Here is a 19,388-nt window from a genome sequence, read left to right as displayed (position 1 = left end):
ATTCTCCAGCCTTTAATCCAATTTTTTCCCCATTGAAATTATTGATTTTTAATGTGTTTGAAACACAGGGCTTTGTAGGAGCTGAACTAATGACAATAGCAAAGCAGGCTCGCTCTCTTCTCTGCCTCTTTTTCTGTATTACCGGGATGCAGCAAAAGTTATGTATCTACTTCCCCACTCAACCTTCTAGGTTTCTTTCGTAAGTTTTTCCTGTTATGAAAAGTGCTGTGATAAACAATGTATGCACTGCATCACTTATGCATTCTGAGATCAACTGTGGAACTGCAACGACTTTCCTGAGGTTTTCATGAATGTCATCCATAGCGTGGATAAGTCCCCAACACAATACCTGGCACACAGCTGGCACTCAATAGCTGGTAGCTACAAATCAAAAATCAAGTGACTAAGAGGCCAGGCCCATTCGGCCCCAGTTGCTGGTCAGGGTAGAAGTGCATTCCGCTGTCGGGAGATAGGGTAACTGGTCGGAGAGGAAGGTTTGGCCTAAGAGGTGTGAAAATAGGTGGGGTTGCTTGTGTCCCATGAGCAGAGGGACCTGCTACAATGATTCTCTATTCTGACCCAAATATGAAGCCACCCTGCCTGTCCCCAGAGCCCCACTGTGAGTGTGCTTGGCTTAACCAAGAGAAGGGAACTCGCCTGGTACTTGGCGCACACTTCATTTAGAACCTCCTGCCGCTGGAAGCTGCAATCAGAGAACAAACACCACGAATCACTGTGTTCTCAAAGATTATTTATTAGCTCTCTCACACATGGTGAGAAGAAATTCAAAAGGAAATGAAACTGAATCAGGATGAGATGAATGAACCCATAGCATCTCTGGGCCCGGACACCAGCTGAACCATGAAGGAGATGGACGTCCCTGGGCTTCCAGTTTGCAGCTTACTTGCAGGGGAATCCACCACAAGAAGAAATAAAGAAACCGCATCCTCATTTCTGTGGGGTATAGGCAGGAAAGTGCGAGGATGAATTTTTTTAAACAGAGAGGCTACAGTGATCATAAGCCTTGCGCTCATGAACAGCGGGGCTCCTCTTTGGAATCAATCTTCCAAGTCCAGGCAATTCTACTGCATGTCCTTGGAGCGGCCAATCTCTGTTCTTTTTGGTGGTGGACTTGATTTCTTAGTGCAGTCAGGTCACCGGGGCCGGCTGCAGGAGGGATGCGGGACACAGGCGTCCTGTGATGCAACTGGGAGATAAAAGCTATGAAGGCTATGATATGCAGACTGCTACACGGGCCCTGGAGGTTTCCTCTAAAAAGGTGGAGCATGAAGTCTGCGCCAAGCTCGTGGCATCTTGAGAGGAAGAGCACGGCCTCCCGGGCGAGGCCGAGGAAGGGTGGGGTTCCTTGGGAGGCTGCGTTCTGGCTGCTTGCTGGAAGCCTGGCTCACGCACTCCGAGCTCACCCAGAGCTACAGCGGTGCTGTTTGTTCTTTCTCACAAAACACAAGCCTGTGGACTTGAATCAAATCTATACTTGGTCCAGGAAAGGTCAGTGCTTAAAAGGATTTTGATTCCTTGGGTGCAAGGGCATCATTTGCTTTTCTTCTCAGATGCTGCTTCCCAGCCAACTGGAAGACATTCCTTCATTTGTCTTTGTGATGCTGGCCCCGAGTTCAGCTCCTGAGCACCAGCCAACTGAAAGACTAGTCTTCCTGGGGTGTTCTCGGAACAGGGAGTGGCTGGCTGAGAGGTCGGCAGCACCCAGATCCCAAAGGACATCTCTGCAGTGTCCGGAGGAGCTGGTGTGGCCCCGGGCCTGTCGCAGAGGCCCCCTAGTCATCAGGGATCGGGGTGTTGCAGTTCCCGTGGTAGATCTTCACATGGCCCTCACAGTGGAAATAGGCCTCGAAGACGTCACTGTAGCCATGGTCCCGCCACCAAGTGCAGAGCTGCCGGTTCCAGGTGCAGTCCAGCACGTGGAAGAGCTCAGGGTGCTCCATGCCGATCATGGTGAAGAAGTCCTGGTCCCCAAGGTGCCCACGGAAGTGGTACTTACTGGCCAGCTGCTGTACCTGCTCAGTTTCCAGCAGGCGGCCATAGAGCGGGGACTGGCGCATGGCCTCCAGGCTGAGCAGCATCACCCCACTGTTGAAGCCTGGGAGCCCCTCAGGGGGAGGACCCCCGACCCTGGTCTTGGGGTTCTCTTGGCGGAACTGCCAGAATGTGTGCCTGCAGGGAAAGAGGACAGAGTTAGCCAGGTGTGGGGTGCACCGCCCTCCGGCTCTGCTTCCCGGGCCTTCACGCACCCTCATCCTCAACTCTTGGTCCCAGCTTCAGAAACAGGAGCACCGGGGCTCCGAATCTGCACCCTGCCCCTGCCCCAGGGGGTGGCAGAGCCATAACCTGAAGCCACATCCCCTGACTCCAAGCCCCGGGTCCCTCCACCATCTTTGCCACCCGCTAATGAGGACATCAGTGACATGTGGTCCACGTCCTTGTCACACCTAAGAGTTGTACAGACATAGGATGCACCAGGCAGTACTGGACCTGCTCATTCACGCCTCACAGCAAGCTTACGAGATGAGTGCTCTATGTGATGATGCATCTTCGCAGCTGAGGAAGATGCCGCCGAGAGGTTGTGTAACTTGCCCAGGGTCACAAAGCTCAAGAACAGCACAAGCAGAGACTAAACCCAGACCTTTGGCCACAAAGTCCACATTGTCCAGACAGAACAACCCAGGCAGACTCCGCGCCCTTATCTCCGCCTGTGACCTAAGCAGCAGGAGGAGGGAGCAGAGGGGAAGCAGGGCCGAATGGTGCCCTGAAGTCGGACTCAGGCTGAAACAATTCAGCTGGTTCGGAACGAGTCTCATTTATGGGGACCTGAAGCCTAGACGCTCTGAGGGGCTGGACAGGGGCTGGGTCAAGGTGGGAGCAGCTGGGGAGAGCTTTGTTGGACGATGGTTAATTAGGACGGGAAGCTGCCTGTCTCTCCGTGAGTGACCTGGTGAGTGAGCCTGGGCCGCTCTGTCCTCCGGCCTCTCTGCGTGGGCATCTTGTGTGCTGTGTGGGGTGGACAGGATGTGGGGGCAGCCCACAGCCAGAGACCAGGTCCAGCCAGCACTGGCGACGCAGAGGGAGGAAACAGAAGGCCTGCTGTTGGGAAGGGGTAAGGTGGGCCCGGGCCCCAGGGACGCATCTTGGCCTCCTCAACCTGCTTTCCAGCCTGGAAGAGCCACCTCTCTGGCTCTCACAGAGCTGCTTCCCAGTCTGTCTCAGGACAGGGCCTGTGGGGTGGGTGACGCAGGAATTCGGCTGTGAGGCGCACTGGAAATGAACCCGAGCCACCCAGGAGACGGGTGGCGGATCCCTTCTCCGGTCCCATCGCAGTCTCCAGCCTTCCTGCTGTCTCAGGTGCCACAAAGGAAGCCGAGGCTTTGATCCCAGGAGGGAGGAGTGTGCCTGGGGACATTCTCACCACCAGAACACACGGGCCATTGTTTCAGTTTGGCCATGAGTGGACCCAGAGCTCTGGCACCTGCCTACTGTACTGATAGCAGCCTTGGCAGAAAGAAGCTTCTAGAACAATCTGAGATGCAGTGGTCCTGGCCAAAGAACCTGCTGGGATGGGATCACCAGTGTGGCAATATCTGCTCATTTTAACCCACTTCTTCTCAGCGGTTAATTTCAGGACAGGGTTACAAACCAGCTACAAGTCTACAGACAGACCTCGGCCCTCTCTTCTGCTTATGGGTGATGCAGCTGCTACATGTTTATGGGGAGCTTATCTTAATAATCATCTAAAAGGAAAGAAGGCACAAGAAAAAAAAGAACAGCAGGAAAAGATGGAAACAAAGCTTCTGTAAATAAAGAAGGGAAGAGGGACTGAAGGGAGGGGACAGGAATGGGAAAAAAGAAGCAAGATACACCGTGTACAAGTGCAAATTCCCTATGATGAATGTTATCACTATGTATACCTAAAATGCACCAATAAAATAAAAAGAAAAGACCATCTGAAAAGACCATAGAGACTCGTGGACTCAATTCCATGGAGAACACTCATCTTTATGAAAGGAATGCTTGAGGTAATTCTGGAAGGCCCTGAAGATCACGGCCTGGGTCACTCCAGGGATGGCTCTCACCTAGGGACCCTGGCCAGGGAAGCTGAGGCGCAGATTCCCCAGAATGCCGAGAGTAATCCTTTCCTTTTCCTCCCGGGACTGCAATCAGGGACCCCTGCCTGCCGGCTTCCCAGGATGTTTTCTCTAGGCTTGTACTTTCTTGGCTGGTAAGGTTCAAGGTGCTCTAGTCCCCCTCTTGGGATGGGAGAAGCAAGGATGGGAATACACTCAGGCAGTGTACACAAGGCCCCACAGAAGATTCCAGAAGGTTCTAGAAGCCTGTGTTGGCTGAGGCTAAGCTCAGGATGCAGACTATCAGGCACAGAAGGCCCCTGCGAGGCCTGAGGTGTATGAGGACAGCACAGTTTGTCACAACTGCCTCGAGCTGGGTTAGCCCTGTTTACCAGTGCTCAGCAGCCCAGGGCAGAGTCTCAAACATGCTGCCTCCGCTCATAGGGAGCGTGTGGTTTCAACAACATCTAACCAGTGCGGGCTGGAACAGGAAACACCGCTTCCCTCATGAATCCCAGGCCCACTCCACGCTGTGGAAAGAGCTTGGAAAGGCCCCTGATTTCCAGCCCTCTGGGATGAAAGGTCAAGACTGAAAGTGACACTCAGTGGCTGCCTACTGTTCCATTATCCCCAGTCCTGCAGGGTCACCTGGGGACAGTTCGGTTTGGAGGCCCTCTGGACGCCCTGTCACCTGGCTAACGTCAGGCGATGACACCGAGTCTGGGTCCTACTTGAGCTGAGGCTGAGCTCTGTGGAACAGGTATGGACTCTTGGTCCTTGGAGGGAGCCTGCCCTGTGCTGTCAGTCTGGGGGGACAGGGACTTCGCTGCCACAGGCAGCACCTGTGTGTCCAAACCCCTCATCCCTACCACTTGGTGACAGGGGCAGTGGAGGTGGGCAGCGCCCTCCGCTCCACAGGCTGAAGAGGCTCCCTTTGGGTCTCCCCAGCACCCTTCTCTCTGGCCAATGCCCAGAGGGCAAATCTTCCATCTGGGCCGCCTGCACTGGAGGCTGCAGGGCCCTGCTTGGCAACTCCTGGAACCCTGTGCCACCAGATGGGGTTCAGGAAAGAGAGACAAGGCAGACAGGGCCATGCACCCACACGGGGCCCGGAGCAGACCATGGCTGGACAGGGTCAGAACGTACGGCAGGAGTTCGAGTGTGTGTTTGGAACTCTGCCCTGCTGAAGCCTTCAGCTGGGAAGGAAGAGTGGAGACAGGGCACTGTGGCACGGCTGTTCCTGAGGATCACCTCCGCCACCAGCCCCAGAGCAGGCTCCTCGCTTGACCTAGACGCCCCCACACTCCTGCGGGTGCCGTGCTCCTCTCAGGGTGTGGTGGCGTCTTGGGTCAGGCCCTCATGCACCGGCCAGTGTCTGGCGGACTCTGCTGTGACACAGCCCCCTGCTCCAAGAGTCTGTCTGGTTCCCAGAGCTGCATGGGCTGGGACCAAGCCCTGCTGTGGGCCTCTGCAGGATGAACAGGGCCGACGGCAGCAGTGACCGGCCATGAGGCGGCCCTACTGTGCCGTGGTCCTCCTCGCATCCAGGGGCCTCTCAAGGTCTGCAAAGCTTCAGGTGTCTCCTCCTGCATCCAGGGGCGGGCTCACCTCCTGACCAGCCTCCCTGGGCGTCTCGGTGCTGTGGACTTCTTCCCACGCCTGCAGGCTGAGAGCCACGCACATGGGCGGGGAGCTGACAACCCCCCGTCACTCCATTCCACAGAAGCTGCAGAGGAGCAAGGCCCTGAGCCTGGGTAGACCCTGGGAGGGACAAGCGGCAGCTGGGGCTGCTCCAGGAAGGCTGGGTTGGGATGGTGACGCTGGTGACAGCAATGGCAGGGCATGGAGGGGGTGTCTGGGCAGGACAGGAGCAGAGGGGAACACCCTGAGCCACCCAGTCTTGAATGGGTGCCAGGGAGAAGGTGGGATGGGAGAGCCCAGTAGGTGGCTGGTATGCAGGGCACCAGCCACAGCACAGCGGGTGTGACAGGATGCGGGAGAGCCTGACCCTTCCTGGGGGGAGGGGACGGTGGGGGAGGGAAAGATCCAGGGCTCTGCAGCACCCGCCACCTGTCCTCTGTGCCCTGTGCTGACAGCCAGTGCCTGGTACTGACTCAAGCCGGGGGGCCCTTTTTGTGCTGTGTGGATCCTGGAAGAGCCCCAGGGGTACCTGACCTCCCAGCTGGATTGAAAGCCCCACTGCCTATCCCAGCCGCAGGTTACCCAGGCCTGCGACCCAGCTGCCGCAGCAAGCAGCCTTCCTCCCGCTCCCTCCTGCTCATCCTTCTTGGGCCTGCTCACCCAGCCTCAGCCGGTGATGCCTTCCTGCTGGCAGAGTCCCAAGGAGACAGGGCCGCATGTGTGTATGTGAACCGCCCCTGCCCCACAGCACCAAAGGACCTCGGCGCTGCCCAGTAGAGGCCCATTGTGGTTCCTGGGGTACCACTTCCTCTCCCCACCCCGCGCACTTCTACCGCTGCCTCCTGACCCCCAGCACGGCCCTGCTCCACAACCTAGCATCACCCCTGGGCCGCTTCCCTCCCCTCAGCCACAGACTCTGGACTCCACTGGAGTAGAGCACTTGGCTCTCCATGACCCTTGCCCCAGAGCCACCCTGCTCTGATGACAGGGACAGAGGCAATCCCTCTGTGATGATGGTAACATCTTGCCCTTACCCTCTGAACGCTGATCCTGGGCCCCGGCTTCTGGGGCCCTCTGCTCCCCATGCCGGATCAGCAGTCTCCCCTGCATCCTCCCGGCTCCCTTCCCAGGGCAAGCTGGCCCCCAGCCCCTCCCCACACGCTGAGGGCACTACAAGGCTGAAAACTCCAGAGGGCGGGAACTCAGTGACACACAGGTGACACTGACCTTTGGAACCAAGCAGCTAGATACACTGCACTGGGGAGCACATGACCAGGAGGGGACAGATTCAGGGAAGGCAGACAGCACCTCATCACAGACAGAGGACAGCAGGAGGGCAGGATGCATGGCCAGAGAAGGACCCTCTGAGGAGAGAGGGACCAGGGAAGGACATGGATGGGATGATAGTGGCAGCCAATACTGTGCTGACGCACCACACAAGGTAAGTGCTGCGGTCTCCAGCTTTTGCAAGGAAACTGCAGGCCAGAGAGAGAGAGATGGCTGATATTGTACTGAGCTACCACATAAGGTAAGTGCTGTGGTCTCCAGCTTTCAGTGAGAAAACTGTAGGAGACAGACAGACAGACCGATAGAGACAGACACACACAAGTTCAGGAAGGAAAAGGCAGAGGGGCCAGGCAGAAAGTCTGCCACAAAGAGAGCCCTGGGTGCCTCTGAGGTTGGGGATGCTGTGGAGTGCTGGCTGCAAAAGGGTTGGAGGAGCCACAGCTCTCTGCGCAAGCCCTCCTGGCCCTAGCTCTAGAACACGCCTGCCACTGCCGCAGGGGCCTGCACATCACTCTTGGGGTGGAGCCTGATCCCAGTGGGAGCCCCAGACCCTGCCCAGGGGCGGCAGAGCCCCAGGTCACACTGGGTCCTTCCCCTGAGGTTAGACAGAGGGAGCAGGAGCCACACTGATCAGCGAAGTCAGAGCCAGTCACCTTCAGAATCAGCTCACTGCCCCTAGAGGTCACAGGAGAGGGTTCCGGGACACACGGTGGGTGCTTTTCCGGGACAGTGAGCAGAACACGGACGGGGGCGGTAAGGGTGGCAGGGAGGGGTATGTGTGGAATTTAACCTTGTGCCCTTGGGTAGACACAATCCAGTCACCCAGCGCCCCTCACCCTCACAGAGTGGGACAGAGGGTGTGGGGACACCTGGTGTGGCTCACCCAGGCATGAAGGGACAGGGCAGTGTGGCCCCCGCTGCAAGGGCAACTGAGTTGCAGCAACTTCGCAGCCAAATCTGAGTGCCTTCCCATCCCATCTAAGGGGACCTCGACCTGGACCGTCCCTGCTCGTGGCCCTGACCATCTGTGGTTCTCAGCCAAGAAACAGGCGCTGGGCATAGATGGTCCCAGTCCAGCCCTCAGCTTTCAGCCTTGAGGTTCTGAACGCACAGGGTTCTACCCAGGACTGGGATTTCCCAGTCACAAAGCTTGCAGGGTTGAGCTTTGGGGACTCCAGGATCACTGAATTTCAGCCAGCAGGCTTTCCTGAAATGCGCCACGGTTGTGTGAGTGCAATGTAGGTGTTGGTGGCGGTTTTACTGTTGCTATTTCCTTTTGTTTCAAGAGTCATTTCCATCTGTCAGCAAAGCCCTCAACTGTCCAGTGCTGGGCCCATGCTCTCCACAGTATCACCTATTGGTGTATGCCCGGACAGGCTTCAAGACGCAGGGAGTGGGAGTCCACGCAGGAAGGGAGAAAGTGGGGGCCCTGAAGGAAGACCTCTCCCTGCCTGGCCTCAGCCCTGGGCTCACTGTCCATACCATCAAGAGCAGAGCTGTGGCCACTTGTCCTCCCCCAGGTCACAGGTGGCATGGACACCGGGTCTCCGCCAGGGAGCTCGTGTCACCCTCTCCACCAAGATGATCCCTGGGGCTGTGACTTGAGTTCCCCAAACCAGAGGCCTCACTCTCAACCAGCTCCTTCTCAAGGGTCAGTATCACCCAGACACCCAAGGCGGAAGTCAATCTGTTTAAGCCTATGGGGAACCAAGCCCTGTGCCTGGAAGGAAGGAGAAGGAGCGGGAGGGGCTTGGGAGAGGCAGGGCTGGAAGCAGCGGACCAGGCAGCAGGTTCTGACCCACGGATGAAGATGGCGGTGTGAGGACAGAGGAGTAGCGGACTCGGGATGGACGGATACTGTGGATGGAGGCGGAACAGAAGCTCCGTGTCCAGTTCTGTGGGATGAATGACAAAGGCTGTGGTGACCTCCTGCCTGGCTGCTGGTCTGGGCCCTGCTCTCCAGCATACAGCAAGGACAGTGGCCTCCCTGCCCTCCTGCTTCAGCGTGGTGAGGCTCTGTCATTGCAGCCACCTGAGTCGCAGTCCCAAGCCTCCTTCCCTGCTCTGCGTGTTCACAGACCCAAGGCAACGCTGGGGAGACAGGGCAGGAGTGGCTAGGGGATGCTGGCCCCTGCACCCTGTTTCCATGCCACCTTTCCAGATGGCTCGAAACAAACCTGCCTTCCCGTGCACTGCCTAAGCACTGGCCCAAGCTCTTCCCCTAGCTGCCTGCCCTAGGCGCTCACTTTCCAGGATACTTTTTTGTTTGTTTGCTTTTGAGACCAGATCGTGCTATGTATCCCAGGCTGGCCTTGAGCTTGTAGCAATCTCAACCTCCCCAGTGCTGGTATTACAGGTACGCACCACCACACCTAGTTTCCTGAGAGTTATTTTTCTCTTTTAAACTGGAAATGTTCCCTTTGGCTCCTTGCTGGTTGCGTTGGGCTTGCAGGTCTTCCAGATGATCCCCTCTAACTCCCTGTCATGCCTGGGGGGCCCCCCTTCCCATGAAGGCAGCAAAATTCCGAACCCCCTCCACCCTCTCCCCACCTACTTTCTAGCACAAAACCGGTAACTTCTCAGCTCTGCCTGGATGGAGTAAGGACCTGGGCTCACCCTGAGTGTGAAGAGCAGAATTTTAAAAATCAGATCAAAGTTGGCACTGAAATTAGATGCTAATGCCAGCCAGTAACTGGGGAAAATAGTTAGAATTCTCTGAAAACAACACCAGTTCTGATGGATGCAACCCATGTGCACAGGATGGCCTTGGTCCTCGAGGGTAGTTACCCCTCTCTCTGCCTTTCTGTCCTGGGCAGTTCAGGATGGGGGAGCTGCTGACTGCAGAGGAAGCACCCTGAGCTGACCAAGCCAGCCAGGGGCTCCTCTGTACCTGGCCTGCGCTCCCTGGGGAACCATGCCCAGGACTCCTGGCACCATGCAGCGAAGTCTGACTTCCCTCCTGGATGAAGCCTCCTCAACCTGTGGAACCTGCAGGGCCACCTTGCTGGGGGCACATGGGACACAGCCACTAGCCTCTCCTTTTCCCAGGTCTCACCCATGGGAAGGGCATGAAGAAGCCAGGCTGTGGACAGCAAAGAGAAAAGAACCCAGTGCGCCCAGCAGTGCCGGGCCAGGCCCGGGAGGCCCTGCATCACCAGCTGACCCACCCATCTGCACACTGCTGAACGCCACGTCCATACCCGAGGCCGCCAGTATCCTCTGCACAGGCCTCCCCAGGCAGGGCCTCTCATTTCAGGGCTCTTTCTCCAGCTCCGGCTCTTAACACTCCACACAGCCATCTGCCAGCGGGGCTGCAGTTTCTGATAACTGGCAGTTGAAATCAGAGCATTGAGATAAGTTTGGTTTCAGAGAAGATAATTTTTTCTTCCATGATTTGAAGAAACAAGACTCTAGACTGAAACTGTAGGTGCCCACATAAACAGGAAAGCCCACTTATCTTCCAAAAGCCAAGGGAATGTGAAGCTCTCTTGCTGGAGGTTAGAAAGAATCCGGCTGCAAGATTTGTTTCCCAACTTCAAAAGAAAAAAAAAAAAAACAAGTGAAACTGCTGGGAAGCCAGAAATTCATCCCCTTCTGATTTTTGCCTCACCAAACCTCCAAGAAGAACTCCCTTTGGCATCCCTCACCTAGGATGCCCTACTTCTCTGGGTATCTTTTGAGACAGAGTCTCACTATACAGTTCAGATTGGACTTGAACTACGTACCCCAGGCTGGCCTTGAACTTTCAGCAGTTCTCCTGCCTCGGCCTTCTGAGTGCTAGGATTACAGGCGTGCATCACCATGCCTGGCTTCTCCGAGAGTTTGAAGAAAAACACAAGCAATTCAGGCACTCGTCTGTATCTGTCCCTGGGGTGCTCGAGTCCCCTCTATCGGCCAAGCGGCAGTCATAGGCTGAAGATGGCCCTGGACCCAGCCACGGTGCTGAGCTGGCTTAGATGCACTCACACATGCAGGTAGCTGATGTCTATTACATGCTTGTTACATGCCAGCACTTCGTAAACAGTTTATATGAACGACTTCTCATCCTCACAAAAGCTCTGTCATGTAGGTTACAAAGGGGGTGAAGATGATAGAAAACACGTATGCAGCATCAAGCGCCAGCACACATGAGCACTGTTCAAAGTTTTCACATACTTGAACTCAGTCACTCTTCACAACATGGTGAGGTGGGAACATCTGAGAAGCTGGACACACTTACAGGCATCACCCCAAGAGACCCATGTAGCACGTGTCCTTCCCCACTTTTATAGAAGGGTGTGATGGTTTACATCTAGATGTGCCCCCAAAGCCTCATGCGCTCATGGGCAGGGCTTAGCAAGGTGACTGGATCTAGGAGCTTGTAGTTGGCTTGCTGTTAGGCGGAGGGGTCTGGCCGGAAGAGGTGGTCACTGGGGCCATGGCCTGGAAGAGTTTATCTCCTTGTCTCCCTGCTTCCCTTTCACTATGAGGTGAGGATCTGCTCCTCTGCCAGGCCCCTCTGCCACGCTGTGGAGCCAGCTGACTATGGACTGAAACGTGAGCTGCAATAAACCTCTCCTCCCTTAAACTGTGAGTGTTGGGCATTTTGTCCCAGCCACGAGGAAAGTGAAAAAGACAATCAGGAAACTGAGGCTTACGTAGGGAAGGAATTTAGTGCCAGGCCGAGCAGCTCCACCGTCTCTCAGGGGATGGCAGCGCCACCTCCAGCACTGATAAAGACAAAACACTGGCTGAACTGCTCAGAGCTGGTACCACTGACCCCAGGGAGCAACGGACTGGAGGGCACAGAGGACCTGGCACAGGTCCACCACGCACATGGAGGAATCAACCTGAGCAGAAAGCAGCACTCCAGCCAGGGGCCTCGCCCTAGGCTTGCTGAGGGGACCCAACAAGGCCATGCAGAGCACAACCCAAGTGACACACAGGAGGAAGGAGCCATGGGTCCCAGAGGCTCAGTGCTGTGGGGAGGGGCAGGGGCAGCACCCCAGGGCCACTCACTATATGCCTGCACGTGTGTGAGCACCTAGACCAGGCAGATTTGTAGAGAAGGAGAGCAGACTCTAGGCAACCAGGGCGGGGGGAGGGGAGATGATGGGACAGAGCTTCTGTTCAAGGGGGCACTAACATTTTGGAAATGATGAGGATGGTTGTACCACATTGCGAATGGAACGAACGCTGGTAACTGTACACCTACAAATGGCTAAAATGGCATAGTTCGTTATGTTTGAGCACAATTCTTTTAAACAACAACAAAACAAGAGTGGAAGAGAAGAAGCCACTGGGCCTGAACACAGCCGCAGGGGACCGTCTTACAGCATAACCCTGCTGCGGTTCACCCCTCAGGGTCGCAGCCCTCATCCCTCACGACACAGCGGAATGGACCAAAAGCTTCACTCTGTCCGCATGCTCTCAGCCCCTCCCAGGCCTCTGCAGTCTAGGGTCTGCAGAGAGCTCTGCAGCGAGCCCAAACCACCGTGCCTTTGCCCGCTCCCCACTGCAGCCACAGACCCTCCCACAGTTGCTCTGCACCTGGTTCCAGAGCTGCAGACACTGGAGGAGAAGCTGCAGCTGCACCCTCTTGTGTGAATAACGTGGCGAGGTCCAGGGAGCCGAGGACACTAGGGATGGGGGGTTCTCAACAACAGCACCTTCTACCTGTTCCATCCAGAGAAATGAAAATAATAAACTCTGAGAAGTGCAGAAGTCATCCTGTTCTGCTTTGCATGTATAAAGGAGACCCGGGGGAGGGGCAGGTGCATGGACTCACATTTGCAGTAATGTCTGGGCATGCTCAGTCTGTGCTCATCACCACCCAGGTGTCACATCACAGCGACGCATCCAGCACACAGTCACAGTGCCATCTGACCCCGCAAGGCCATCTGGGGCCTGCACGGACGGCCTGGACTGGACAAATCAGCTGGAAGTGAAATCTGTTATTTACAATAAAGCTGTTCTCAAGCCCCTTTCCCTGAAGTGCCACTTAGCAAAGACAGACCCCTTTGGTGAGGAATTACATGCTCTGTGTTTGAAACCTTATTCAGTGTAAACGTTCTTTTGAAAAAGTTGCTTTTCACGTGTGGTTTTGGTAAATATAGAAGACCTCCTTCTTGCTGGGTGTAAGTGGGAGAGGGAAGACAGAATGTGTGAAACAACAATGATGCATGAAGCCTCATACAATGGCGAGTGTGAATGAGTCTCCCAGCACCGCCAGTCCCCCGCTTCACGCCTCTGGCCCTCACGCCCGAGGTGAATGGTCCTGCCAGTCTGTCCCCTCCCGCTGCAGCCCTGTCAGCCTGTGGACCTCTGCTGGCAGACAGATAGGACTGGGCTCCTCCCGCCCAGACCTCCTGCCCACACACTACACAGCCTGGACCGGCCCCGACTCCTCAGCCCAACACCGTGTCTTCTGCGCTCTGTCCCTACCTGCCCACATGCACCCTCCCCGGCTCCCTGGCACCTCCCTGTGCTCCCCCAGCACCCTCAAAGACCCTGCTCGGGCCTCCACACTCACCCACCGAGGCCTCCGGCTGCTGTGGCTGTGCCCCTCCTTGTCCCCCAGACATCTGCTCTTCAGAGCCTTTGTGGTGTTCACAGTGCTCCCAGATGGCCCCTGTCCTGTTCAGCGCCGAGTTCCCTGGGGACGGACTGTCTTTTCGTTCCTGAATTCCTGCTGCCTGGCCCAAAGCAGGGACTCAGCCCAGATGTCCTGCGCGAGTTATTCTAGATGGCTCTGCTTTCACCAGCACACACTAGCAGAGAGATCTAGCCTGTGCAGCAGGCACAAACAGCCAAGCTGTCCACTAGCCTCCGTGAATGGCGTTTGGAGCAATCTCAACGACACCCCAGCCTGGGTGCCACGACCCGTACAGCATCTCACAGTACAAGGAAGTGAGGCTCTGACTGATAAATAACAGGTTCCCTTCCAAGCCTGTGGGGCCACCGGACAGGCCCCACCACACTAGGCAGAATCCACTGGACTGATTCACAGCAGAGAAACAAGCACCGGACCCGGCGGCGGCCTTCACCAAACCTTTCAAATCCCACTGGGAGAAAACATAGTCTCCCTGGCATGTTAGTACTCATATCAAAGACCATTGCCATGGTAACCCAGGTACACACACACACACACACACACACACACACACACACACACACACATCCTGGCATTGTTGGCTGCAAAACCTCCAATGCCATCTATTACTTTTTCTAAAAATGTATACAGTTTCTTCTGCTTTAAGTAAATACTTTTTTAAGGTTGATTTGCCCTAGGGATGTTCCTTTCGTACATTATGCATTTCCGTGAGACTGGGGAAAAGTACGATGGTTAAAAATGGATCTCTGATAAACATATTTCCTGAATAAAAATCAGAAAGCCTGGCCTTTTATTGAGATAAAACACACAAAATCTGGATGCATCAGAAAATATGCCCGGTATGTCTGGTTCTACATTTTTTTCCAACAGATTAGAATGAATATTTTTATTGTGTGTGTTTAAGGGATACACACTCTGACATACATAGTGAAATGGTTACTATAATAAAACAAATTAATATCCATCATCTCACAGCTGACTATTTTTGTGTGGCAAATGTATTCTTCCAGCAAAAACCCTGAATGAAGCGCAAGTATTAGCCACAGACCCCCATGGTGCTTTAGGAGCCTCAGGCTTGCTCAGTCTATATAGCTGCTACTCCTCTCCTTTGACCTACATCTCTCCCTGCCCTCACCTTCAGTCCTTGCCATCTCTGTGTATTTTTTGTTTGTTTTCTAAGATTCCTTCAAGTGAGATCAAGCAAGAGTTTTCTTTCTGTGTCTGGCTTATTTCATTTAGCATAATGTCCTGCAGGTTTGTTCTTACTGTGGGAAACAGCAGGTCCTCCTTTTTGAAGGCTGAAGAATATTCATTCATCCATCCATCCATCCATCCATCCACCCATCCACAGAAACTCTTTACTGTTTTCCATAACGGCAATAATCTACATTCCCTCCAGCGGCATGTGCAGGTCCTTCCTCTTCACCCTCACCAATGCTTATTACCTCTTGTCTTTTTGATAGCAGCCATCCATCCTGACAGGTGTGAGGTGAGAATAAATGCTTTCTGACTTTGCCTGATTTTTATACAGTACACCCGAGGCTGCCCCACAGGGAGAGCAGGAGGCTGATGCTGAGAACTGTCAGCGCTGTACAGGGGACAGAAAGGACCGGGGAAATGGTCACTTGCTCAGGACAAGAGACTGGGATTCTGGGACCCAGGCTGGCCAGCCAGTGCTCTTCTTGCTGGGGAAAAGAAGGGTACAGAACCCACCCAATGGCCTGCGCCATCATTTCTGGACCATTAGAGGCTGCGTGGGCCTAAGTCGTACATGCTCAGACCCAGAGAGAATCAGTCTGGGAAGAGCAACAGAGGAGTCAGATGTAGGAATGCAACCGCTCTTCTCTAAACACACACCCTGCTTCTGTGCTTGTTCCCGGACCGGGGAATGAGGAAGACACAATGGCATGTGCCTACAGGGCAGGCCTCAGGCAACCAGAATAAAAGGTGAAAGTGCAACCCTGCCAAGTGACAGATCCAAAGGGCAACCTTTGGCAACCCAGAATAAGTGTCCCTGGAATAGCTCAGGAGAGACAGGTGTGGGTCCTCCTTCTGACAGCTGAGCAGGGACACAGAGGCCACTGTCCCCAGTGTGCCTGCTCCTCTCCGGGCTCACAGCCGCCTCTCCGACCAGGGACACATCGGCTGCTCTAGACTCTCACCACTCAAGCCTGCTGTTTGGAATTCTAAACTCATTTTCCTAGGAGACCCACTTCCCCCTGGCATTTGGGCTCCTATTTACACAATACAGATGACGGGCCTCAAGGTTAGCAGGGGACCCACGGGGAAAGGAGCAAGGTGCTCGCGAGGTACTGAGGCAGGGCCTCCCACCGCAATGACCGTGAGGGACCCAGGACAGACGAATGGAGCTCTAGAAACAGAAGAAGAGGGAGGGGATTCAAAGACAAGCGGGACCAAGCAGAGGGGATGAGTTTAATCCCAAGCCCAAGTCTTCCGTGAGATGAAGACTGCTCTCCAGAACGGTTCCCTTCCCAGGCCGCGGGAGAGGGTAGCGGTGGGCCGATGCCTGCTGCCCTGCGGGGAAAGGAGGTCTGAGACTCACAGGCCTGAAGCCTATGTGTGACCACGTGTTCACTGAGCAGAGACCAAAACCTCGACTGGCACAGGGCCAGGCACTGGCTAAGAAGGACCTCAGAGATCCCGGGGAGCGTGAGCCGCCCACAAACAGGAGCCTGCTCAGCTGCGGCTATGGGCTCTGCGGCCTAAAACTGTCCTGCATTCTCAGTTTTAAAGAAAAGCTCTGAAGTATCCTGATTTTAAATACTGATTTTTTTCTAGCCTCGTCCACAGGGTCCATGGGATACCATTTTGCAGCCCCCGTATCTACAGCCAGGATAAACTGGCTGGTTCTTTGGTTTCCAAGTTGGCTACAGGCCAGAAGCACATGGGGTGCACGATCCAAATGTAGGTGTGCAGGCCCCATGCTAGGCCAGCTGGATGAGGGTCCCCGCAAGGGTGGGGGCTGGGCACCTGTGTTCCGGAGGCCCCTTGGGTGGCCGCAGTGGCTGCATACAGCCAGGAGCTGCTGGCGAGTTTGTGTTCCCACCTTCCCCTGTCTGCTCCGTGCATTGTCTACGTAACTGGACAGTCAGGGTTGCTGACTCATACCTCTAGTTCATAACGATGAAACAAGATTTTAAGAAGGATAAAATGATAACACCACAAAAAATATGGAACAGGGCTTTTAAAACTCTGGTGAATGGCAAGAGGACCAGAGGATACAGCTGGTACCAAGGATGTGAAACCCTGTCTTATACCTAAAAAACTTTAATATTCTACCGCGTAATACACCCACATATGCTATAATGTACTAATTTCACCTACAAAATCTTGAGTAAAACTAATACTTCAGGAAGATGCAATGTGTCTTTGCCTCTGATGTGGGTTCCTAAGAAGTTCCCAAGTCCAAGTGTCCCTAAGACATTTACCAATGTTTAGGAAGCACAGACCTATCTGTATACCGCCCCCTTTCTCCCTTCCTCCCTCTCCCCCTCCTTCCTTCTTACTTCCTTTTTTGGGGCCGGGGACTAGAGCCTCCCTCATGCTAGGCAGTGCTCTGCCATCCAGCCCTGTACCATATCACTTTGCTGACTTAAACCCAATGATAAAGTACCACATGAAATCCATGGCAGGGAATTTTAATCAGCCAACTTCCATTTAAATTTCTGGCCGAAGTACGGGAGTACTCGGTATGTGTTAGATGTGGAGAAAATGATGACATCCTAATGAGCAACTACCTTTTCACAACACACAGCTTTAAAAGGCAAATGACTCCAGAGTGGCTTGTTTGTGTTTTCCACACAGAGACGGCACTAAGGGAAAAATGAAACCCTGCCTGGCTGTAAGGCCTGCTCTGGGAGAGACGGCTGCTTTTGGGGAGTTTGCCCACATGCGGTGTCCACACACAGCCACAGAGCCCCGAGCTGGAGAGCGGTTTCCACGGGGGTCAGAGGGCACCCTGGGCCATGTCTATACAAGCAGCACCCCTGTGGCCACACTGCCAACGCTGGCGAAAGGTGAGGGGCATCCCAGGCTTGCGGGCCTGAGCTTTTCCATCTTGGTGACATCTGTCACTAGCACTTAATGGCTTGCTTCAGATTTCCCCGTTTCCCTTACCCCAGTATCACGACCTCTTAGCCTACAACCTTCCCTTTTCCTGGAGTATTTACACATTAGTAAGCCCAAGAATTAATCCCGGACAGCATTTCACGAGTATGTGGCATTTTAACTATTGTTTCAATGCCATAGGTATTGATTCTCATGAAGAGCAAATGCTTTAAATTCAGCATGGGCTCTTTACATCCAAGTGCCCAGCTTGTCGTTATTAATAAAGTGATATTCAGCAATCAATAAAGTTATTTTCTATTATCACTACAAAAAATAATAAGGCCTTTTATGGGAGCCAAATATTACCTTCATTCGTCATTCACTAATTCTCAGGATGGAGATGCTCATGATTTACTCTGCAACACCCTCCCACAAATACAGTTCTGGCCCCACGCACCTCCCTCCTGCGATTAGCCATTTCCTGTGTAAGTCTCATTAGGCTGGGATGATACCGGGCTCCAGGATTCTGAGCTGGGATGGGGGAGGAACCAGCCGTTCAAAGACTTGGTGCAACCCAGGTGAGACCCCTGCTGGTGATGCGTGGAATTGCAGTCCTGCTGCAGATGGGACGGTGTGGTAGGCAACCCAATTCATCAACAGGAGCTCTGCGTGCGCGCGCGTGTGTGTGCGTGCGCGTGCGTGTGCGTTTTGAGACAAGGTCTTGCTATGCAGCTCAGGTTGGTCTTGAACTCACCATGTAGCCCATGTTGGTCTTGACCTCCCAGGGACCCTCTAGCTTCAGCCTCCCAAATGCTGAGATTACAGGTGTGCACCACCACGCCCCATTAACCAAGAGCCACACCTTTAAACCTCTGCTGCAACACTATCTCTGGCCACCACCTCTGTATCTGGAGCAGCAAGCGAGGGGCCCCAGCATAAGGCAAAATCCTCCAAGCCAGGGAAGGCAAGGAGCCACTTAAGAGCTGGGGACATCTGGCAAGCATCCCACAGACAGCCTACGAACTGCTCCTGGATAATAACAACATCATAGGCTCCTTAGAGTCTTCTTCTGTCGGTAACAGGATTAAGAAATAAAAATAAATCCCCAATACACAGGAGGCACTTGCCCCTTGCCCTGCACAGTAACCCTCTGGCTTGGCTTCGCATGACCTTCCTTTGGCAGTCACACTTGGGCAAGGCTCAGGAAGCTGCCTCCTCGGACCATCCAAGAAGGGTCCTATGTCAGGGCAAGATCACAGGGGCAGGGAGTGCCCACCCCCAGCCCTTCCGAGCCTCCCAGCTCAAGCTTATTATAGAGCTCTGCCCTTGTCTATAACTGAGGCACTGGAAACTCTGGTAGGGAGAAGTCACCAGGGCACTAGTACGGGGCCCTTCTCCCTCACTGGTGCCAGCCCTCAGTGGTGACAGTCCCTGCATGCAACAACAAACCCATACTACACGGGGACCCACTCTAATGCCACGCAGCACGCCAGCCTGGGACAAGGCTGAAAACACCCAGCCCCACCAGCAAGTTCCAGCAGCCCCACACTGTCCACAAGTGGGGTCCTGCATTCCTGACCCCAGGCCACAGGCAGGCACTGTGGCCTCAAGAAAGCTCGGTGACCCACAGTGGCAACCCCCCCATGGCCCAGGCTGCAGGCGCAATGCCACAGGGCTCTTCTGCCTGCTCTTGTTTTTCTTTACTA

At 54.5% G+C, this 19,388-nt stretch overlaps 1 protein-coding gene across 1 annotated transcript in view; it reads right to left on the bottom strand.

The window, feature by feature from the left end:
• Positions 1-730: 730 nt before the first annotated feature.
• The window catches only part of Xxylt1 (xyloside xylosyltransferase 1), a gene marked incomplete at its 5' end in the record, with an annotated part of 140,321 nt that continues 121,663 nt past the window's right edge, over positions 731-19,388 (bottom strand). The window contains 1 exon segment of the mRNA XM_013513577.1: positions 731-2,190. Coding sequence (XP_013369031.1) covers positions 1,794-2,190 — 397 coding nt within the window.

Source organism: Chinchilla lanigera, unplaced genomic scaffold, assembly GCF_000276665.1.
Source record: "Chinchilla lanigera isolate Chin_1 unplaced genomic scaffold, ChiLan1.0 scaffold00019, whole genome shotgun sequence".
In the NCBI taxonomy this organism is placed as follows: domain Eukaryota; kingdom Metazoa; phylum Chordata; class Mammalia; order Rodentia; family Chinchillidae; genus Chinchilla; species Chinchilla lanigera.
This window is presented reverse-complemented; position numbering and strand designations above follow the sequence as displayed.